Below are 21,777 nucleotides of genomic sequence, written 5' to 3'. Positions count from 1 at the left end.
CTGATAACGTCACCCTTCTCAGGTTGTCTCTTGGCCCTGTGTTGGTGGATCGGCACAACAGGCTGGCTTTTGGGAGCTGTCCCCACGACACTAACCAGCTCTTCTTGGCAGTTGTCCGTGCTGTTTCTTCCTTACGTGGATCTGTAATCACTCTGCCCGTGAGGATCTTTGCTGCTGCTTCGCAGCTTTGACTGTGAAGACTTGTTCATCCCTTTACTAAACAAAATCCCATCTGATCTTTTGGGAAGGCGCTCCTGGCCTGTGTTGGGCTATGCAGTTACAAGGGTTGGCACTGAGAACTGCCAAGCTCGGGAAGTCTGGCTGCTTGACCCTTCCCATCCCCATTTCCTGCGGGTGGGTGTGTTTGTCACAACTTGTACTGGGATTTTTCAAGGGATTTTTCAAGTCCTGGAAGACCAGTGTGTGTAGGGAATTGTCCTTCCCATCAGGGCCACCACATGGGTAACTAGGAGGGGAGGGAGATCCCTTCTGATGCTGGGATCTTATGTTTCCTCCTGCTACAGCAGGGATTTAGGTTGTCAAGCTTCTGGCAAACTGCTTTCATGGCTCAAGTCTCCTAGCTGCTGAAGGCCAGCTTTGTTGTTTTTTTCCTTCTCTAGGTTCTGGAGCTTTTGAGGGTGGCATGGAAGAGACGCCTGATTTTCACAGTGGGCACCTCCAGCACTACCGGCGAAAGCAACACGGTGGTGTGGAATGAGATCCACCACAAGACGGAGATGGACACAAATGTGAGTGGCCACGGCTACCCCGACCCCAACTACCTGGACAATGTGCTGGCGGAGCTGGCCGCGCAGGGCGTCACCGAGGACTGCCTGAGACAATGAGCTGGGGTGGGGGCCCGGCTGTGCCGTGCACGCGCTGGGGGGCCCACCTAGTGCACTTATTCCTGTTGCCTTAAGTTCCTGTGTCTGACCACCTGTCACACTGAGCAATAACACTGTACCGCGGGAGCCCTGCCTGCTCTTCACAGCCTCTTTTTTTTTTTGGGGGGGGGGGGGGGGCGGGGAGGGGTGTTCTTGTAGGAACTTGCGCTGGTGTCTCTGGGTGGGGTTTGATGGTCACAGCCAGGACCGGCTGGGACAGTAGTCCTGTGGGGACAGATCCCCTTGTGAAGGCAAGACCTGGCCCTGGTAATGCTTGGGGATGGGATGGGGAGTGGGTCTCGCTCCCACTAGATCCCCCTGGAAAGCAAGCCAGGGCCTCGCTCCAGCACACTGCAGCTCCCTGTCTCCGAGGCACCTCTTGCAGCACAGCCCCCTCCCTCCTGCCCCTCTGTCTCTGCTTGGTTGTGATCAACACTGCATTCCCACGGCAGGTCGCTGCTTTGCCTTCAAGCTGCCTGATGGCTTGGGGTGCCTCCCCGCTCGGTGGCCCTCTCCGGGGGACCAGCCTGCTCCAGGAGCTGGGGACACTCGATCCAGCCAGGAGAAGGAAGGGAAAGCTCAGCTCTGCTGGAGGAACACAAATCTCTGCAGGGGCAGGACGTGGGGCGCTGGTCCTAGAGGTCAGGGATTGCAGCCTGTCGGTGCTTTGCCTGCCAGAGCCTGGTGGTCTGCAGCCACAGTGCTGGCAGAGGTGACCCAGCAGTGTCCGTCCTGGGGGCAGTCACAGCCCTCTGCTCTTGCTGTGAGCTGCCATCCCTGCTCCTATTGTCCTGGAGCACTTCTGGCAAGACTTGCTCCTCTTCCCCCCTCCCTGGGTGAAATGGCAGCAGTTTGAGGCCATTTGTGCCTGATAAAGCCTCTGCGAGGAGGAGACTCTTGTATTTGTGCTGCTGGTGCTGCCCGGCGGTCAGCAGCCACCGTCCCCCCTGGCTTGCTGCCGGCTGGCCAGTGGTGGCCACCATGCAAGGTTGCTGGCAGAGCTCCTTGCGCCGTGAGCTCTGCTCATTAAAGTGCTAGCTCCTTGCAAAAGCCATGTTTCCCCAGTCCTGGTGGCCTTCCTGTGTGTTGTCACCTGGTAGCTGAAGCCTTTCTAAGAGCTGTTTCTAGCTGTTCCCCTCCCCGTGGCCACTGGCCCCCGCTGCAAGTCCCTGGAGCCCTGCCTGCTTCAAATCCCTTGGGCACATCGGAGGCCCTGGTGCTATCTGCCATTTCACATCCTTCCCAGGAGATCAGGACGGGATGTGGCCGTGCTTCCCGGTAGCTCTGTCTTGGCATCCTCCTGGGATCAGCATGTCCTGGGCCAGCAGAGGGGCAATTATTCTCTTTCTGTCATGCCAATATAAAAATGAAGGGGTTTTTTGAGCTGTCAAGGGCTGGAGCTTTCCCAATATCCATCTTGTGCTTGCAGCCTCCTGGTTACCCTTTGCTGCATGCTTTAGGGAGAAAACCATCAAACATCCAGCAAAATTTGGGGATGCTGCAAGAGTGGAAGCTGCTTGGGTGCGGTAGGTGTGTGTCTGTGTGTTGTTGAGCCCTATGCAGGTGGGCTGTGCCTGCTCCTCTCCTGCCCTAGTTACAAAAGGGAGAGGTTTCACGTTTAAGCTTCAGTTTTGTATGCACAGCTCATGTTCTTTCAGCAGTGAAAATAATGAATTGAAGCAAAAATTGAGCAGAGGTCACCCAGCCCTGTACAAAGCAAGAATTTCCTGCTGAGCGTGGCCCAAGGCTCTTGTATGTGAATTGGCTGGAGCCTTCCCATGTCTGGGCTGGGCCGGGGCCAGCGTACTGAGGTGTGAGCTGGCCAGGCTCAGTGGCTCATCCCAGGCTGTCTCGTCTTCTGCCACGAGGACACAAAGCATCTCCTAAAATCCTTGCCACGTCTGTGCAGGGCCTGAGACTGCTTGGCCCCCACGGTGGGGGGATGCAGGCAGCAAGGGGGCAGAAAGCAGCAGAGCTGGGCGCTCAGGCACCGCTGCGCAGGGAGACGCTTCGACGCCCGGGGCAGGGGTAGCAGCCAGCGGAGGGGGGAAGCTCCAGGGGTGAATCCGTGACCGCAGTGCTGTGGCTGGTTGGGGCCGGGAGGGGACAGAGCCCAAAATAAGTGCTTATAATGCTACCGGACAGGTCTGACCAAAAGACCTGGGTCCCCCTGGCCTGGGCTGGAGACCCCGGGGGGCGAGGTTTCTCCCTTCCCCCTGCGGTGCTGGCTCATTTGCAGCAGGGTGGTTATTATTAGCCAAGCCTTGACCCTGCAGGTATGCTGGCCTCACGTCCCCATAGTGGCAGCTGAAACTGTGACTCACTGTCCCCCTGCGTCAACCTGCCTCCCTCGCCCTGCCGCTGGCACCCTGCGGGGAGGCATGACGAAGGGGTCTGTGCTGGCAGATGGGGGGCTGGCATGTCCCCATGGGCAGCTGTTGCTGGTGGGGACCCCGAGGCAGCTATTGCTGGGTAGGAGCAGGGGGATAAGGCAGCAGCTGGAAGAGGGAGGGGGGATGGAGGCTGCAGCTGTGCCTGCTTTTTCCTTCCGCAGCCGGACTGTAATCTTTGAATGCCCCATTTCCACTTAATCTGGGGGCGCGGTCCCAGCCCTTCAGGAGGGGGGGGGGCGGAAAATCCCTTCCCACGCAGGAGTGAGCAGCCACTGCCCTTGACAAACAGCGCAGAAGGAGCACTCAAACCCCTCCGCGTGGAGAGCCACCCGGGGGGGGGCGGTGGTGATGGGCTCCCGGGCTGTGGGGGAGCTCCCGTGCCAGGGTCACTGCCCCATCCCCATCCCAAGGGCTCGGGGTGCCTCTCCCCAGGGAGGGGGGCCATGGCCCAGCCTTGCTGCCAGCGAGGAGGAGGGATGCTAGGGGCAGTGTCACCGTGGGGTGGCCCCACGGTTCAGGTGCTTCCACACCCCGGTGCTGGGTGGGACCGTTCACCTAGAACGCGTGGGGTTTGGATGAGGCCAGGGTGTGATGGCTCCGGAGCGCTTTCCTGCCCCCGGGGCGAGGCTGGCTGCACCCAAAACCAGCCCGGCCTCACCCCTCGCACTGGCTGGGGGGGCGGGTGGTACCAGGCACCCACAGGGAGCCACAGGTCTCGGTGGGGCAACTGGGCTGGTGGGACCACTTGCCCAGCTACCCCCATAGCGCCAACAAAGGCTTTGACCTCTGCCAGCCTGTCTTGAACGCGGCTCCGGTGCCGCCTCTGTGCCTCAGTTTCCCCTTTCACATCGCAGGCTGGTGCCCTGCATCCTCGCAGCTCCCTCGGGTGCCTTGGCTTGGGGTCCCGCGGGAGGGCTCCCCGGGGGGGGCTGGGACCAGCGGGTGACCTGGCAGGCGCAGCCGGCCCCCTTTGCCCGCGGGGTCTCACCGGGCCGGCAGAGCCGGTGCAGGAATGTGGGACTGGGAGGGTCTGGCCAGGCCAGGCCGTCCCCACTGCAGGGGCTCGTGGGGCGGTTCGTCCCCTCAGCAGTGGGACGGGGTGAGCGGAGCAGGGCGGCACGTCCAGCCCCACCGGGACGACGCCATGGAGCTGCTGCGGGTGCTGCTGGTGCTGGCTGGGACGGGTGCAGCCGCGGCCCTGGGTGACTCCCACGGGGGGACAGGGCAGAGGGGGACGGGGGCTTGGAGGGGCTGCAGTGTGTTTGTGCCCGGGAGGGTGTTATGGGGCCAGGCGTGGCTGGGGGGGCCCCACACCAGTGCTGTCCCTCTGGTGCTGGCGCCTGTGAGCCCTTGCTGTGCCAGCACCGGCGTTTGTGGACCCCGACGCGGATGGGGGCTGGGGTCAGGCATTTATTCGCTGAGCGGTGCAGAGCATGGGGTCCCCCCCGCTCACTGCCCACTTCCCCAGCCCTCCTGCCCTACGTGCCCCGCGTGCCCCCCGCGGCACTGCCAGGGAAGCTCACCGCCACCACCTTCGCTCTGGAGAGACCCTGCTGCGTCTTTGACCGTCACACCAACGCCTCCGATGCCGTTTGGCTGGTGGTGGCTTTTGCCAACGGTGAGCACCCGCTGCTCCAGCATATGCTCCCTGCTGTGGCAAGGGGACGTGGGGGACCCCCGTCGCAGCCGCTCACCCCCGGGCTGTGCCACGCAGCCTCGGCCGCCTTCAGAAACCCCCCGTCGCAGGCTGATGTGCCCCTGTACGAGCGGCTGCCCACCGCCCACTCCTACATGACGCTGGAGACGGCAGCATCCACGTATGCCTGCTCAGCTCCGGGCTGGGCCCTCCTGCGGGTTGGGGGTGACACGGCGTGTGGGGGCCAGGGCAGCCAGGACCCCTGCAATGGACCCCTGCCCTCCCCGGGGCCCTACAGGTGAGGCTGGCAGGATGGAACCCCCCAGATGCCAGCTGGGGTATTTCCCCATCCCGGCCATGCTCACCCCCCGTGTCACCTCCGTGCCAACCCTGCAGGGTGAAGTTCCTGGTGATGGGCTGCCATGGCCCCAAAGCTGAGACGAGGTGGTCTGAGCCCATCCTCCTGCCGAGAGGTACCGGTGGCACTGCCGTCCTGCGGGTCCCCACACCTGCCCCGCTGGGGTGCTGGCATGCGGCATGGCATCAGCCTTATGCCATCACCCCAAAACCTAGAGGGGAAAAGCGATCCCCAAACTCCCCTGGCCGCCCTCCCCTTTCCATCGCACCATCCCTGAACCCCCCGTGCCCCCCCCACATCCCTCATCCCACCTCCTTCCAGCCAGCCACCCCAGCACCATCGACCCCGCACCCACACGCCGTGGCAGCGACGTAGTCATCATCGCCTGCATCCTCGCCAGCCTGGGGGCCGTGCTGGCCACTGCAGTGCTTGGCGCCGTGGGGTACGTGGGGTACCTGGGCTGGGCTTGGGGGAGGGGGGTGCATCCACGGGGCCCTGGGAGAACACCCCTTCCTCAGCAAAGGGATTGAGCAAAGATGTTTTAATGATTTAAAAAGCGTTTTTTTCCTTAAACTGGTGGTTTGGCAAAGAGAAAGGGCCTCTTGGCGGTGGCCAGCACGGGGAGGGGCTGAGGGACCCCCACTTGATGCCTCTGCTTCTCTCTCCCTGCAGTGCCAAGGTGTGGGGGTCCCTGCGCCGCTGGGATTCGGGGACCAGCGCCTTCGCCCACAGGTCCTACAGGACCCACCACATCCCCCCGGCCCTGCCTGAGCCCCGGCCCCCCGGCTGCAGGTGTAGCCCCCCGGGGCTGGGCTGCTTTGCCCCCCCACCTCCCGGTCTGTGTCCTGCTAAGTAAATTCTCACTTGACATCTGCAGCTGCCTCCTCCTTGCCCGGCCGTGGGATGTTGCCCCCTGTGCCGGCCACCCGGCTCGCACGGCACCCAGCTTGGTGCCACCTTCACCAGGCCGTTGGCCACGTGGGGCTGTGGAGGATGGGGGCACCAGGCCCCCCCCAAACCACCCAGAGGCTCGGTTGTGTGGCACTTGGTGTTGGAGGGGGGCACATGGTGGCAGCGGTGGGGTGTGCAGGGAGCCACAGGTGGGCATCCCCTGGGGTGGCACTCTGTGCCCCATTGCCTGGGCGGGGGCTGCAGCCCACTCGTGCGATGAGCGTGGCGGTTCTCAGCACACCTCAGCGGTGGGCACTTGGACGTGACAAATGCTCCTCGGGGAAACGAGCTGGACCTGTTTGTGACGGGGCTGCGGCCAGCGCAGGAATGTGGGCGGTTGGCAGCCGCAGGTGGGTCCCATGGGGACGCAGAGCCCGGCTCTCTGCACTCCCACCCCAGGCACCCAGGCGCCCACACGATGCTCCCACTGCTCCTCCTGCTCCTGGCAACAGCCCACGGCCTGGGTGAGTCCGCCAACACCATCGGGCTGAGCTGGGGGTCCCTGCCGTCCCCTGTTTGCAGGGGTCCCCTGTGCATGGGCATCAGGACCCCCCTGGAGCCTGAGGTCTAGGGCAGCTGATGCCCCCCCTATGCTGGGTGCCACCCCTCCTGTCCCTGGTGTCACCTACCTGGGTCTGCCGGCACAGCGTGGGGTCCTCTGGGGGTCTCGCAGGGGTGTCCCTCCCCAGGTGGTGGCACGGGATTTCTTTGCTTTCCTCTTCATTTATCACGTGTCTGAGCCCCAAACCAAAAAACAGGAGGGGAGCGGGGGTCTCCAGGGCCAGCTCCCCCCTCTCCCTATCCCCACGCTGAGCCCCCAGCACCGGTGCAGCCGGTCAGAGCCACCGGTCAAGGGCTGCGGGGGGGGGTGTCTGTGCCCTCCACTGCACCCCCTTGGTTTCTCACCGCAGAGACGCTCGAGTACAGTCCGACCCTGGCCACACTGCCTCTGGGGGGCCTGAAGACCACCTCCACCTTCGTGCTGGAGCAGCCCCGCTGCGTCTTCAATGTGCGAGACGATGCCGTCATCTGGCTGGTGGTGGCCGTCCCCAAGGGTAGGTGGGCTGCAGCGAGGCCCCGGGGGAGCAGCCCAGGGCAGGGCTGTGCGCAGGGCTCCCCGCGCCCCCCTGCTCCCTCCTCACCCCCATCCCCATCCCTGCAGCCGTACCCGACTTCAACAACAGCGTGGAGCCAGGGACCCCCGAGAGGGCATTCCAGGGCTTCCCCACCACCGCCCCCGCCTACATGACCCTCAACAGCACCCTCCTGCACTACCCCTGCCCCAAAAAACCCGGGGACATCACGGTGCTGCGTGTGGGCAGCGAGACCAGCTGCACCAGGGCTGAGACCAGACCCACCTGCAACGGCCCCCTGCCCGGCCCTGGGCCATACCGGTGAGCCTGCTTATGGGGACGTGCCCCCCCCCGGCCTGCTGGCAGCCCCCCAGCTCGCGGGACCATGGCCAACCTCCCTTCCCCTCCCAGGGTGAAGTTCCTCGCCCTGGAGGGCTCCGAGCCCGTGGCGGAGACAGCCTGGTCGGAACCCATCACCCTGAGGACAGGTACCGCTGCCAGGGGGCTCATCCTGCCCCTTGCCCCCATCCCACAGCCCCCAAGTGTGGACAGGGTGTGGGGTGGTCCCGAGGGGCTGCGCACCGAGCACCAGCGGCTGGGGGTGCAGCGCTCCTGTTGAGCGGCTGGGGAAACTGAGGCAGGGCACTGCTGCGGGTCCTGCCGGGGTGCGGTGGCACCGTGCGATGGCTCATGCTGTTTGCACAGTGCAATTGCACATGGCGTTCACACCGAGCTTTTGCACGGCGTGTTTGCACGCTACCACTGCATATGGCATTTGCACGGTGCAGTTGCACGGTGCATTTGCACGGTGCAGTTGCACACTGGATTTGCACCATCCGTTTGAACGGTGGGGTTGCCCACAGTGTTTGCACGCTGCATTTGCACGGTGCGATTGCACACTGCAGTTGCACACAGACACCCCGTGACCAGGCCGAGCCCCCTGCGCTGCCCCCAGGTGCGTCCCACTTGCTCCCCTCCCGCTCTCTCCCCAGCCCAGTCACCCAGCAGCATCCCCACCACGGGCAGCGGGCACAGCGCCAGCATGATCGCCATCACCTCTATCCTCTCCATCCTCTTCGCCATCCTGCTGGCCGGCCTGCTGGCCATGCTGGTCTTGGGGTGAGTGCCGCTCCCGTGTCCCGCCGCACCTCCCAGGATGGGTGCTGGGCATATGGGACCGGTGTCAGAGGGTGACACCGGCACCCTGGGCCTCCACCCTCGCCCCTCACCCCCCCTTCCCTCCCCAGCTCAGACACCTGTGGCGGCAGCAGCACCTTCAGCAAGCCGGAGGCAGTGACGGTGCAGCGGTACAACACCCACCACGTCTACGACCAGCCGGCTGCACGGCTCTGAGCCCCCCCATGGCCCCCAATGTCCCCCCGCAGCCCCCCACCCCACCTCCCCACCTGCTCCCGCCATCCCATGTGCCCTTGGGTGCCCTCGGGATGGCACCACCGGAGCGGGTGGCACGGTGCCCACCGCAGGGGCACCGCCAGCACGTCCCTGAGGAGGGGGGGCCCTGGGGAGCTGCGAAGGAGCGGATTAAAGGCCTTTCCATGTGCTTTGTGCCCAGCCTCTGCCTCCCCTTGGTGACCCCCCCCAGGAATGGCACCCACCGAAACCTTGCTGCCTTCCCAGCCCCTGGGAAAAGCCCCGTGGCCCCGTCCCTGTGCCCCCACACAGGGCTGTGAGCCCCGTCCCTGGGTGGGGGGTGGCTGCCTCCCGGGGTGGGATGCAGCCAGGGATGCTCTGGAGTGGGGGAAGCATTTTCCCCCCCAGCTGGGAGCTTGTGGTGCCACCTGTGCCCACTGTGAACAGAGGAAGGTCCCCTGGGGTGCCAGGCAGTGAGGGGAGCCAGACCCCCCAACAGCCCCAGGGCACAGAAATGCCCCCAGCAGGGGGCAGGGGGGGTTGGGGGAGTATAGGGGGGTGTTTCTCCCTGTTCCCCTTCACCCCACAGCAATTCCTCCCTGCCCCAAACCCAGAGGAGGGTCCCCCCCAGCCAGAGCTGGCCTGATCCTTCCCGGGTGCTGCTGATGTTCCCCCACTACCCACGAGATGGCAAGGGGGGACCGGCAGCCCAGGGCCTGATCCTGCACCGGAGGGGGGTCCCTGATCCTGTCTGGTGGGGAGTGGGCTGTGGTGGGCCTGATCCTGTGCCAGGGGCTGGGGCGGGGGGGCTGATACAGCATTCCCGACCCTGCACAGGGGTCGTGGTGCCCTGATCCCACAGCCTGGGCAGGATGAGACCCTGCTGGTGCCGAGAGCGCTGCAGGGTGGCCGTGCCCCCCTTTGGGTGGAGTCAGGGCAGTATGTACATACGTATATATGTCAGGGCAGTATGTATATACATATATGTCATAGGCATGTACATACATCAACACCCACCCCCCGCCCGCCCCGGTATTTTTCCGTGGGCGCTGTGCAAAGGGCAGCATCACATTTATACCGATCCCCGGTCACAGCGCCCTCACTGCAGCGTCCTTGTGCTGCTGGGGGGGGGGGGATGAGTGGGTGGGGGTGGGGGGTAGCAACCTGCCCCCCCAGCTGCCCTGCCAGGAGCTGCCTCCCTGGAGCCCAGCCAAGGAAAACGGAGCAAATCCAGCCACCGATCCCTGCGGAGACCCGCTGGGGCCCAGCCAAGGGTCGGTTTCATCCGTCCCACCCGTGTCCCCCCAGTGTCCCACCCCCCGTCCCCCAGAATGAAACACCCATCTCACCCCCAAAGTGGCTTCCAGCGGCCGGGGGGGCTTGTCCCCATCACATGGGTGCTGCTGGAGGTGGGACACGTGGCACCCCCAGCGTGCAGCGCAGGAGCTGCCACACGACAGTGACAGGGGACTGCGCCTTGTCCCCCTGTGCAGGGCAGGTGGAGAGGCAGCGTGTCCCCATGGGGTCCCCAGTGTGTCCCCAGCGTGTCCCTGTAGTGTCCCCAAGCATGTCCACAGGGTCCCCACAGGGTCCCCAGTGTGACTCCAGCATGTCCCCAGTGTGTCACCACAGTGTCTCCATGGTGTCCCCAGCGTGTCCGATAGTGTCCCCAAGCATGTACCCACAGTGCCCCCAATGTGTCCCCAGCGTGTCCCCAGTGTGTCCCTGCAGTGTTTCCAGTGTGTCCTCAAGCATGTCCCCACAGTGTCCCTCCAGGGTCCCCAGCGTGACCCAAGCTGGCCCCAGTGTGTCCCTGTAGTATCCCCAAGCGTGTACCCACAGTGTCCCCAATGTGTCCCCATGGGGTCCCCAGCGTGTCCCCAGTGTGTCCCTGCAGTGTCCCCAAACATGTCCCCAGCGTGACCCCAGCATGTCCCCAGTGTGTTGCCACAGTGTCCTCAGGGTGTCCCCAGGGTGTCCCCGTGGCAGCCGGGCGCAAATGCCAAGGCCTGGGTTCCTGCTGGCACGGCCCTGAGCCCCAGCTCTGCGTGCTGGGGGAGTGCTCGGGCCGGGGGAGGTCCCGCAGGAGGGGGCGTCCCCCCCCCCATGTCTGTCCCCCTCCCCGTATGCCACCCCAGAAATGCCACCGGTCCCTCCGGGGGTGCTGCAGCCGCGGGGTGCAGGGCTTTAAAACAAAAAATAATACGGGGTTAAAAAGCCAGAAAGGGGCTCCGGGGGCGCGGGGCGGGGGCGGCGCCCCCCAGGGTCGTGGGGGACAGCGAGGACCCACTGTGGGTCCGGTCCTTAACGGCCACCGCAGGCGGGGCGCCGGGCCGACCCCCGCCGGGGCTGCACCGCCCTGGGGCTGCGGCCGGTCCCCGGGGGCTGGGGGCGGCCCGGAGCGGGGGGGGGGGGCGGCCGGCGGGACCCCCGGCAGCGTGGCGTATCCCCGGCCCCACGGGACCCCGCCCCCGCCGTCTTAGCCACGCCTACTCCCACCCTACCCACGCCCATTGCCGCCTTAGCCACGCCCATTGCCACACAGGCTCCACCCCTTGGCAGGCAGCTGAATCTAATCACCCAATCGCCACCGGAGAATGGCTTCTGGTCACGCCCCTTGCTCCGCCCCTAGCGCTGATTGGCGGCTGGCGGCGCCGGCCCGCACATGGGCGCGGAGCTGGGTGACGGCGGGTTCGAGGCTCGGCTCGGCCGCCCGCCCGCCATGGCCCGGCGGAGCGCGCTCTCCATCCGCATCGTGGAGGGCAGGAACCTGCCCGCCAAGGACATGTGAGTGCCCCCGGGGGGCCGGGAGGGGGTTGGGGGGGGCAGCTTCTGGAGGGAGCCCCCCTGCCCCGGGAGCGCTGCCAGAGGGACCCCCAACAGGTCCCTGTGCTTTGAGGACACCACCTCTGGGTTGGCTTGGGGGTGTCCCCCCAGCTCTGGGGGCTCGCCTGGAATGGCTTGGGGTTCTCCCACCAGTGCCTGTGCTTTGGGGGCTCCCCCCAGGATGGCTCTGGGGGGATCCCCCTTGCTTTGGGGTCCCCCTTGCTTTGAGGGTTCCCCCCCAGGATGGCTTTGGGTGGCTCCCTCAGGAGCTGTCATATCCCCCCTGATCTGGGGACACCCTCTGGGATGGCTCTGAGGTTCCCAACCTGTGCTGTGTGGTGCTCCCAGCAGCGCTTTAGGGTACCCCAAGCAGTGTTCCCGTGTTGGGGGGCTCCCCCTGTGCTGCCCCCACCATGCACCGCACCCCACCTGGAGCTGGGTCCTTTGCAGGGACCCCTGGACACGAAGCAGGACCCCCGGTACAGCCATCCCGCAAAAGGAGCAGGGATGATCCCTGGGCTCTGACCCCTGGCCACCACTTCGTTCCCAGCACCTCCCTCAAGCCCACCCTGCTGTGGTCCGGGGGGCTCTGCTGGCAGCCCCCTGGGTCTGACTTTCCCTCCTTGGCAGCTCCCTAAGGGCTGCCTGTGTGTCCCGGCGTTATCCCGGTCGCTCTGATCCTGGGGGGTGGGATGTGGGACAGTGTCGGGGTGGGACAGGAGGGCAGCATCGGGGTGGTCCCCAGCTGCTAGGGCACTGGGAGGCTGTTGAGGAGCACTCGGCAGCCAGGCAGGGTCAGGGCTGCCGGAAAACCGGCAAAACTCCCTGCAGCCATCATGGAAAAAGACGATAAACAAGGAAAGAAACATGACTTTTTTTTTTTTTTTTTTTTCCTTCTTCTTCTTTTTTTTAAATCCCATGTGTCAGGGCCTGATTTTTAAATCCCTTGGCATAACTCCATGCTGGGAGCTTGACCCAGTGCAGGCAGGCTCTGGATTTTCGGAAGCTCTGGTTTTCGGGCTCGGCCATGCGGTAACACCTTGTGCGGAGCTTTCCAGCCCGGTGGCTTTGGGACACGGTGGCTTTGGGACACGGTGGCTTTGGGCAGGGAGAGTGGCTGCCCCGGCAGGGAGGGAAACCCGAGCGCTGGATCCCGCTCCGCCGCCTGACCTTGGCCGTGGATGGCCGCCGTCCCCCTCTCTGGGGACAGGGGCTGCTGAGATCCCGTTCCCCTGTCTGCCCTGGCACAGCCTTTGGGATCGCTGCTGGTTTCCCTAAGGGAAATCCCTCTGTGGGGTGTCAGCGGTGGCCCCGGCTGTGTTTGTGGGTCAGATCCTGCTTGCAGCACCCATAGGCAATGTGGCACCCCCAAACCCCCGTGGGGTCCCCCAGCCCCTGCAGGATTCAGCACAGGGGGTTGCAGGAGCAGGATTTGGCCGATGTCACTGTGGTTTGGGACCCCTGGCGCTGCTGCTGGGCCACCGGCAGCCCCCTCCTCTGCCCCGACTGTAGCCCTGTGATATCAGTGGGGTTCAGGCTCGGTGCCAGGCTCCTGGCTCGCTGTGCCCACGGGATTCCCACCTCCTCCCGCTGCCGAAGAGCGGCTCTTTGCTTTTGCCTTCCAAGCCAGCGCCCGCCTAGCGCAGGGCTTGGCACAGTGCAGCCGTGCAATGCCCATAAAGAGGCAGGAAACCCGCTGCAGGTTTTCCCGGCCAGCACGTCACTGCCCAGCTCCGGGGCCAAAACACTGGGACTGCGGCAGCCGCTCCAGCTCAGCCCTGGGTGGGCTTCTGTCCCCCAGCCCAGGACACAGTGGGAACACGAACACCTTCCTAGCTGAGCGCTGCAAAATCCTCCCCTGCAGGAGGATTTCGTTGCAGGAAAGCAAGGGAAATTATATACTTGATTTTATTTTATTGCTCCCACCCCCTGAGGGCTGGGCAAAGCAGTGCCGCTCTCTACACCAGTTTTTAATTGCAAACTCCGTGCCTCAGCTCACCCTGATGGGTGCCTGCAGCGAGTGCATGTTTATTCCCCGTCGTCCCCCACCCCCCCCGCCTAGTTTATACAACACTATCAATCTTTAAAGTTTCAGTCTTCATTTCCTCTTTTTAAAGCCTGACCTTCCCCTTTCTTAGCTCCTTCCCCGTGCCAACCCCCCCGCCTTGCCTCCTGCAGTGGCCCGTGCCTGTGCGGGGGGGCCGGGGCAGGTGGCCAAAGCCAGCCGTGCTCTGCGGAGGCGTCAGCAGGATGCCCAGCGCCTGCCAAGAGCCTGCAAACCTCATCAGTCTCTTCCCCTGACATCTCCTGGGCACTGGTGAGCCTGCAGGGATGTCAACGCCAGGCAGACCGTGTCACCCAGTGCTGGGTTCCCTTTGGAGTGGGGGGTTCATCCCATGGGATGCGGATCGGGGGCTTCCTGCAGCCCGTGGACAGTTTTTGGCAGCCCTGCGCTTTAATCCCTGTGATACCCAGATACTGCAGGGCAGCTTTGGGGTACCCTGTGCCCCAGGGGACGTGAAGCAGCACGTGTGCTCAAAATGGCCCCATGTTGGGGACAAGGTTTTCCTGCTGGTGTGGAAGCAGCTCCCATCTGACGCCTGCCCCACGTTGCTGGGCACGGCTCGGGCAGGCAGATGTTCCCTTTCTGCCTGCCTGCTCCCTGCCCGCTTGATGGTTTGCATAAGGTAGGAAATGTCAGCAGCAGGCTCGTTAATGGTCCTTCATCCACCGCTCTCGTAAAAACCTCTCCAGAGTGTGGCTGGAGACGGGAGCAGGCAGGTAGAGAGCTGCTCTTAGCAACCCTCCTGCTGCCAGCACCACCTGTGGCCCAGAATGTGGCCCCCATCCTGCGCCTGGGGATGGGGATGCTAGCGCAGTGCCCGGGATGCACAGCCTGGAGAAACCCCCCACAGCCATGCTTTCCAGGGCAGGGGGGCACCCCAGACCCTTTGAATCCCCCCAGTGTCTGGCTCTCAGCCTCCCTGGTGTTGGGGTGGGGAAGTCACTCGGTGTTTGGGGTCCCCAGATCCCCACCTGTGTGCTCCCCCCTGCTCCGGGATGCTCGTGGCTGGCTGGGGGATGATGCCGGGGTGGTGTTGATGAGTAACCGTGCTCAGCGTGGGCTGCCCAGTGCCGGTTGCCTGCGGGACGGGAGCCACAACCTTTCCACCCTCTTGGCCAGCACCCGGGTCTTGCTGGCTCCTCTGCCTCCGGCCGGAGCCCCCACCCACTCCTGCCTGCAGCCGAGTCACCTCGTTTCTGATGAACTGGGGCAATAAGGTATAAAATGGTGATTTGGTTTTGGTTTGGTTTGGCAGCCGCAAGCAGGAGCCATCACTCGAGTCGTGTCTGGGGAGGAAGCGGGGGTCAGAGCATCGTGGGGGCTGCCTGCCCTTCACACCCTCTGCATCACTGGGGGTGTCTCCAGGGATGTCCCCGTCCCTATGGAGGTGTTGGGGCGCTGGGTGCACCCTGGGGCTGGAGGAAGCTGCTGTGGCCTCGCTGCTAGTGTGTGTGACAGGGCTGTCAGTGCCTGGAGCCACTTCGGGGAAAGGGTGGGTTTTGTTTGTTCTTCACCTTCCGATTTGGAAGAGGAAAGCCACTTGCAGCTGCCAGCGGGATGCGGTGGCCGGACATAGTCAGGGATGTGTTTCCCTGGGCTGGGAGCAAAGCTGGGGTCACCACGTGCCTGCAGCCTTGGCCAAATCCATCTGCTAAAGGCTCTGGCTTCTGGGGATGCCTCTGGACCCCAGCACCCCATAGCCTTGGTGTGTGTCCCCACAAGGGGCACCTGCGAGGTCCCCCCTCTCCAGTGGGGCTCGCCAGGGCTGAAGGCTTTGGCTGCCCACGACCACGCGAGCCCCCAGGGCTGGGGTAGGGGGCCAGGGCTGTGGCTGCTGGTGGTGACAGAGCTGTGCCGTGTCCTTCTAGCACGGGGAGCAGCGACCCATACTGCATCGTGAAGATCGACGATGAGGCCATCATCAGGTGAGTGGCTCCATGTCCCTGGCTGGTCCCCAAACCTGCACACCTGGCTCCTGGCAGGTCCCTCCATCTACCCTGCAGCAGGTACAATATTATTTTTATTATTTATTATTATTCCCTGCTTTGGGCTGAGCCACTCCTCCAGATACAGGCTGTGATGTCTAACATCTTGTGGCCACCTCCAACATCTTGCCAGCCCAGAGCTACAAGACAGGGATGGAGACCCATCGCCTGCCCCAGCTGATGGTTCAAAACTGTGGCTGCTGCTCCAGCTGTGTGTCACAAAAAGCTGGGAAGCTCACAGGGCTGGGGAGTGCCCCATGTCCCCCGTCACCGGTGCTGTCTGCCCCACAGGACTGCCACGGTGTGGAAAACGCTGTCCCCGTTCTGGGGGGAGGAATACGAGGTGCACCTCCAGCCCACCTTTCACAGCATCTCCATCTACGTCATGGACGAGGATGCGCTCAGGTACGGGCAGGTCAGCTGTGGGGCAGTGGGGGCTCGGGGTGGGGAACTGGAGGCTGGTGGCTTTGGCTGCCTGCCTGCTCAACCCCACTGTAGGCACCACAGAATCCACACCTGGCCGTGCTGGCTTGGGGTTTTGGGACACAAATGGGTGAAACTATTTCTTGAGGTTATTCTCCAGCTGGCAGCAAAGAGTGGCTGATGCACTCCATGGGGACAGACACACCGTGGTGGCCCCAGCCCAGGACACCCGGGCACCCTTCCTGCCCCCAACACGTGTCCTGCTGGGCCTGGCGCAGCAGGTGGGCTGCCATCCCACACCATGTCCTGCTCCCGGTTTTTGTTTTCCAGCCGCGATGATGTTATTGGGAAGGTCTGCATCACCCGGGACATGCTGGCGGAGCACCCCAAGGGTAGGGGGATGGGTGGCTGCGGGGATCCCGGTGGGGACCTGTCTCCCAGCCCATGAGGAGCCGGTCCCAAGGGCTCCCCCAGCGACCCCCCCATGAGGGTGTCCCCTTTTCCTACAGGCTACAGTGGCTGGGTGAGCCTCAGTGAGGTGGACCCTGACGAGGAGGTGCAGGGGGAGATCCACCTGCGGGTGGAGGTCCTGGGGAGCCAGGGCAGCCGGCGGCTGCGCTGCACTGTGCTGGAGGCCAGGTGAGGAGGGGACACGGGGTGTCACAGGGGTCTGTGTGTGCAGCTGGGACACCTATGGTGAGTCCTGACTGCTCCGTGACTCAGTTTCCCCACTGTATCGGTTTTCTTAGCTATCCTCCCTTGGGGGCAGAGCATCCTCCCCGCCACCCAGCAGCTGACGGGGGTCCTGAGACAGGTTCCACCTCACCTGCCGGTCCTTAGGACGTGAATCTCGACGTGCTGGGGAACCGATGAGGGGAGCAGGTGCCTGCAGGTATATTGGGAGGTTGCTGGCAAATTCCCCCTCCTCTTGGCAGGGATTTGGCCAGGAAGGACCGGAACGGCGCCTCCGACCCCTTCGTCCGCCTGCGCTACAACGGGAAGGCGCAGGAGAGCACCGTGAGTGTGACTTCAGTTTATCCTGATCCCCCAACGTGCTGCAAGTGAAATCATCCTCCTGGCAAGCCCAGACCTCGGCCAGGAGCCATCCCTGTCCCCCGGCGTGCCCAGCTTGGTGTCCCCAGGGGGGTGTCGGATCCACCCAGCGCGGGGGGATGAAGCCGTTGCCTTCGCAGGTGGTTAAGAAATCCTGCTACCCCCGCTGGAACGAGACCTTCGAGTTCGAGCTGGCGGAGCCCGCCGGGGAGAAGCTGTGCGTGGAGGTGTGGGACTGGGACCTCGTCGGCAGGAATGACTTTCTGGGCAAGGTGAGCCCCCAGCCCCCGCCGGCGCTGCCAGGGAGCCTGCCTGGCTGCCCACCCAGCACCCTCCTGCCTTCCCCTCCCAGGTGGTGTTCAGCATCCAGGGGCTGGAGGCGGCCGGGCAGGAGGAGGGCTGGTTCCGACTGCGGCCGGACAAGTCCAAGCCGAGGGAGGACGAGTGAGTGTCGGCACAGGGGTGTTGGGATGTGCCAGGGGTGGTCCCGGTGCCCACAGGGGCATTGGGGAGGGGGGTTATTCCCAGGAAGCATCTTCCCTTTGGAGGGGCAGCTCCTGGAAATGCCCTTGTCTGGGAGGAAGGGGCAAGTGCAGGGCTGCCCCACCTGCCTGCTCCGGCTTTCCCGGGCTGCTGGGCCACCTCCAGCTTGGTGAAGTATTTCTCCATCCCTCTCCCACCCGCGCTGTGCTCCTGCAGGGGCCGAGGCAGCCTGGGCTCGCTGCAGCTGCAGGTACGGCTGCGGGACGAGACGGTGCTGCCCTCCCACTGCTACCAGCCCCTGGTCCAGCTCCTGTGCCAGGAGGTGAAGTCGGGGCGCCAGGTGAGGGGTCCATGCTGGGGCACCCGCCTCCCTCTGGCTCTCTGCTGGGGCACGGGTCTCCCTCGAGCCGTCACATCGCGGTGCCTTTCCCCACCAGGATGGCCAAGTGCACCTGGTCACCCTCCTGGATGAAACCACCACGGCCGAGTGCCGGCAGGAGGTCGCCGTCAACTTGGTCAAACTCTTCCTGGGCCAAGGGCTGGTCAAGGAGTTCCTGGACCTGCTCTTCGAGCTGGAGCTGGCCAAGCCCTGTAAGGCTGGAGCGGGATCAGAGCCAGAGGCTTCCAACCATCTCCTGGGGCTGCGAAACCTCCGAGACCTTGCGTGGTGATTTTTTTGGGGGGTGACAGTTCAGGTTCAACCATCATGCTGTGTTCCATGTGGGAATCTGTTGGGTTCACCCCAAGCAACTGGTGGGCTGATGCTGGCTGTGGTTGGTGGGGGAGCCAGTGCTTTGAGGTTAGGAAATCCCACAGAAATGGCTGGGATGGAGGGCGCAGCCCCTGTGAATGACCCCCACGACTGCAGCTGCCCCATGGGTGGGTGACCTGTGACTGTCCCCCAGGCCACAGACCCCCTCCTGTTTTGCAGGCGAGCCCAACACTTTGTTCCGGAGCAACTCACTGGCCTCAAAGTCAATGGAGTCCTTCCTCAAGGTGCCACACTGCCCGAAACCTGCTCTTCCCAGGTCACCCTCTCTCTGGGCTGTCCCTGTGGGGTCCAGTTCCCAAGGGGACTACTGGGAGGGCTGGTGGGTCTGTATCTTCCTCTGGGGCTGATAGGGTGGAGAAAGTCACAGAAGGGTTTGGGTTGGAAGGGACCTTCAAGATCGTCTAGTTCTGACCCTCTGCCACGGGCAGGGACCCCTTCCACCAGCCCAGGCTGCTCAGAGTTCCTTGAGTGACCCCTGTCAGGGATTCCACGGGTGTCGGGGTGCCAAACCTGTGGCTGTGCCCCCCGTCACTGTTCCCTGCGCACTGCCTCGGCAGGTGACAGGGATGCCGTACCTGCACGCTGTCCTGGGACCCACCATCACCCGCGTGTTCGAGGAGAAGAAGCACGTGGAGCTCGACCCTGGCAAGGTGGAGATCAAAGACACCGGGTAAGGGGCACGCGGGGCGGTGGGGCACGGGGGTCCCCGGCCATGCGGCTGACGGTGCCGGTGCCCGCAGGTGCTCAGGGCTGCACCGGGTGCAGACGGAGGGGGAGGTGATCGAGCAGGGCCGCCAGCACCTCCAGTCCTACCTGGGTGAGCTGCTGGACGCCATCGACAAGTCGGTGCCGGCGTGTCCCCCTGTCATCCGTGCCGCTTTCCGGCAGCTCTTCCAGCGCGTCGAGGAGCGCTTCCCCCAGCACCAGGTTGGGATGCGACAGGGGATGGACCGGGTGGGTCAAACTGGGATGTCCCCAGGGGACACTGGGTGCAGTCCCCAGTGTTGGTTGGTGGGGTCTCCTGTTGGGCATGGGGGCAGCCCCCCAGGGATGGGTCACAGGGGGACAGCGGGGCTGTGCTGCGCCCACACGGCAACGCTGGTGCTGGAAGCCAGCCCCCACGTCCCTGGCGCATCGATGTAGTGGTGCCCCGGGATGTCCCTTGTCGGGACAGACTCTCACGTGTCTCCCACCACCTCGGCTGGCCACAGCACACCAAGTTTGTGGCAGTCACCAGCTTCCTCTGCCTCCGCTTCTTCTCGCCGGCCATCATGACCCCCAAGCTCTTCCACCTGCGGGAGACGCACGCCGACGCACGCACCAGCCGCACGCTGCTGCTGCTGGCCAAGGTGGGACAGGAGGGGGACACCAAGGGGGGTGCTGTCACCCAGGTGTGGTGTTCGAGGTGCCTGGCTGCTTCCCACTGGGGAGGGCTGGGTCTGCCGCCAGTGACACCGCCACGCTGGGGGTCTCCAGGCCATCCAGATGGTGGGCAACATGGAGCCAGCGGCCGGGCGGGCCAAGGAGGTCTGGCTGGCCCCGCTGCTGCCCGCCCTGCAGCAGGGCATTGCCCAGATGAAGGACTTCATCACCCGGCTGGTGGAGATGGAGGAAGAGGAGGAAGGTGAGGGGCGGCCGCTGGACCCCCCCCGCACGGTGGTGAAGGAGGGGCCGCTCTTTGTCCACAAGACGCGGGGCAAGGGGCCACTGCTGCCCACCGCCGCCAAGAAGCTCCACTTCTGCCTCACCGGGGAGGCCCTCAGCTTTGGCAAGAGCCCCGGCGCGGAGGTAGGAGGGTGCTGAGGGGCTGGGTAGGGGGGCGAAGGGACGTCACTGACCCCCCTGTGTCATCCATCTCCCCCCCCATTAGCGCAGCGGCACCATCGCCCTGGCTGACATCCTGGCGGCTGAGAAGGTGGAGGAGAAGAGCTTCGGGAGCTCCCACGTCATGCAGGTGGTCTACACGGGTGCAGGTGGGCAACAGGAGACAGCCTACCTCCAGTGCAAGGTGGGACGGGGATGTGGGGGCACGCTGAGGGGACTCACAGCCCGGGACCCCCCCTCACCACACACCCCACACCACCCCAGTGCGTCAACGAGCTGAACCAGTGGCTGTCAGCCCTGCGCAAGGTGTGCGTCAACAACCCCCGCGTGCTCCGCGCCTACCACCCCGGCGTCTTCCGTGGGGACAAGTGGAGCTGCTGCCACCAGAAGGAGAGGACAGGTATGGGGTGGGGGTCTCGGGACTCCACAGAGGTGCTGGGGGTGTCCCCTCATGGCATCAGCCTGCTGCCCCCCACCCCAGGGCTGGGGTGCGACCGGACCCGGCATGGTGTCACCCTGCATGACTGGAGTGACCCCCTGGACCCCGCGGCTGAGGCGCAGCGGCTCTTCCATCATCTCCAGGGCCTCCAAGGGACCCTCAGGTGAGCCCCCCACACACCGGGGAGGCCCCCTGCACCCCTCCCCAGCCAAAAGCCCACCCCTCTCCTCTCCCCAGGGAAAAGTACTGGGAGCTGCTGGAGCTGGAGGACGCCCAAAATGGCCCCCGGGATGAAGGTAGGTTTGGGGTGGGGGGCGTTTTGGGGACCCCCTGGGGGATGCTGTGGTTGGGACGGGTCCCCAGAACTGGCGGGGGGGGCTGCGGTGGTTGGGGGTCTCACTGGTGCTCCCTCCCACCGCAGACACCCCCCTGCCTGAGGGGCTGCGCCGGCTCTTCGGGGTGCTGGGGGACCTGGAGGGCTGTCACCGCCGGGTGCAGCCCCCCGCGCCCCCCGCACCCGCCCTGCTGCAGCTGCAGACATGAGGGGTCGGGGTCCCCACGCCTCGGGCACCGCCACGGTGGCAATAAAGGCACTTTGTACCCTGCAGCCCTGTCCTGTCCCTCTCTGGAGGGGACGCTGGTGGCCACAGGAATGGGCACTGGTGGCTCGGGGCGGGTGGCACTGGGGGACAGGCCAAAGCACTGCTGGTGGCATCAGTGGCAGCACTGGTAGTGCTACTGGTGGTGACACTGGTGACAGCGCTGATGGCCCTGCGGGTGCCATTTCTGGTGACTGTGCTGGTGGTGGGTGGAATCACTGGTGGCTCTGCGGGCACCATTTCTGGTGGCTGTGCTGGTGGCAGTGGTGGCATCACTGGTGGCTCTGGGCACCATTTCTGGTGCCCTACCGGTGGCTCTGCAGGTGCCATTTCTGATGTCCTGCTGGTGGCAGTGGTGGCATCAATGGTGGCTCTGCAGGTGGCAGTGCTGGTGGTGGCAATGGTGGCATCACTAGTGGTGCTACTGGTTGTGGCACTGGGGACATCACTGACAGTCCTGTGGGTGCCATTTCTGGTGGCCGTGCTGGTGGTGGGTGGAATCACTGGTGGCCCTGTGGGTGCCGTTTCTGGTGTCCTGCTGGTGGCATCACTGGTGGCTGTGCTGGGGGCATCACTGGCGGTGGTGCTCCTCGTGGCGTCACCGCTGACCCCTCTCTGCTGTCACCCACGGTGACGTCACCC

The 21,777-nt window shown here is 64.5% G+C and overlaps 4 protein-coding genes across 8 annotated transcripts in view; all 4 read left to right on the top strand.

The window, feature by feature from the left end:
• The window catches only part of DTX2 (deltex E3 ubiquitin ligase 2), a 39,360-nt gene extending 38,389 nt beyond the window's left edge, over nucleotides 1-971 (top strand). For all 4 annotated transcript variants that reach the window (XM_040614334.1, XM_040614327.1, XM_040614318.1 and 1 more), the window contains one exon: nucleotides 621-971. In XM_040614334.1, coding sequence (XP_040470268.1) covers nucleotides 621-845 — 225 coding nt within the window. In that variant the 3' untranslated portion in view covers nucleotides 846-971. The remainder of the gene's footprint in view (nucleotides 1-620) is intronic.
• A 3,450-nt stretch (nucleotides 972-4,421) lies between these two features.
• On the top strand, nucleotides 4,422-6,127 carry UPK3B (uroplakin 3B). The gene is made up of 6 exons (XM_040585840.1): nucleotides 4,422-4,479; nucleotides 4,746-4,895; nucleotides 4,992-5,211; nucleotides 5,310-5,515; nucleotides 5,593-5,713; nucleotides 5,944-6,127. The coding sequence occupies exons 1-6, from the start codon at nucleotides 4,422-4,424 to the stop codon at nucleotides 6,125-6,127; spliced, it is 939 nt and encodes a 312-aa protein (XP_040441774.1).
• LOC121082770 (uroplakin-3b-like protein 1) lies at nucleotides 6,023-8,848 on the top strand. The gene is made up of 6 exons (XM_040582424.1): nucleotides 6,023-6,686; nucleotides 7,134-7,277; nucleotides 7,385-7,616; nucleotides 7,707-7,783; nucleotides 8,288-8,414; nucleotides 8,543-8,848. Exons 1-6 carry the CDS (start codon nucleotides 6,641-6,643, stop codon nucleotides 8,646-8,648), a joined length of 732 nt encoding a protein of 243 aa, XP_040438358.1. The 5' UTR covers nucleotides 6,023-6,640; the 3' UTR covers nucleotides 8,649-8,848.
• A 2,490-nt stretch (nucleotides 8,849-11,338) lies between these two features.
• Nucleotides 11,339-21,141, top strand: LOC121097304 (ras GTPase-activating protein 4-like). 2 transcript variants are annotated; one of them, XM_040614162.1, is made up of 20 exons: nucleotides 11,339-11,453; nucleotides 15,426-15,482; nucleotides 15,834-15,947; nucleotides 16,296-16,357; nucleotides 16,475-16,604; nucleotides 16,901-16,982; nucleotides 17,159-17,290; nucleotides 17,371-17,462; nucleotides 17,718-17,841; nucleotides 17,939-18,092; nucleotides 18,433-18,497; nucleotides 18,831-18,943; nucleotides 19,014-19,200; nucleotides 19,485-19,622; nucleotides 19,750-20,061; nucleotides 20,144-20,281; nucleotides 20,362-20,497; nucleotides 20,579-20,699; nucleotides 20,774-20,832; nucleotides 20,958-21,141. In XM_040614162.1, the coding sequence occupies exons 1-20, from the start codon at nucleotides 11,389-11,391 to the stop codon at nucleotides 21,077-21,079; spliced, it is 2,403 nt and encodes an 800-aa protein (XP_040470096.1). In that variant the 5' UTR covers nucleotides 11,339-11,388; the 3' UTR covers nucleotides 21,080-21,141. The 2 variants fall into 2 exon arrangements, 1 of the variants encoding a protein (XP_040470096.1); XR_005830908.1 differs by lacking the exon at nucleotides 20,958-21,141 and having other exon boundaries at nucleotides 20,144-20,246.
• Nucleotides 21,142-21,777: the final 636 nt, after the last annotated feature.

This window comes from Falco naumanni, chromosome 1, assembly GCF_017639655.2.
Source record: "Falco naumanni isolate bFalNau1 chromosome 1, bFalNau1.pat, whole genome shotgun sequence".
In the NCBI taxonomy this organism is placed as follows: domain Eukaryota; kingdom Metazoa; phylum Chordata; class Aves; order Falconiformes; family Falconidae; genus Falco; species Falco naumanni.
This window is presented reverse-complemented; position numbering and strand designations above follow the sequence as displayed.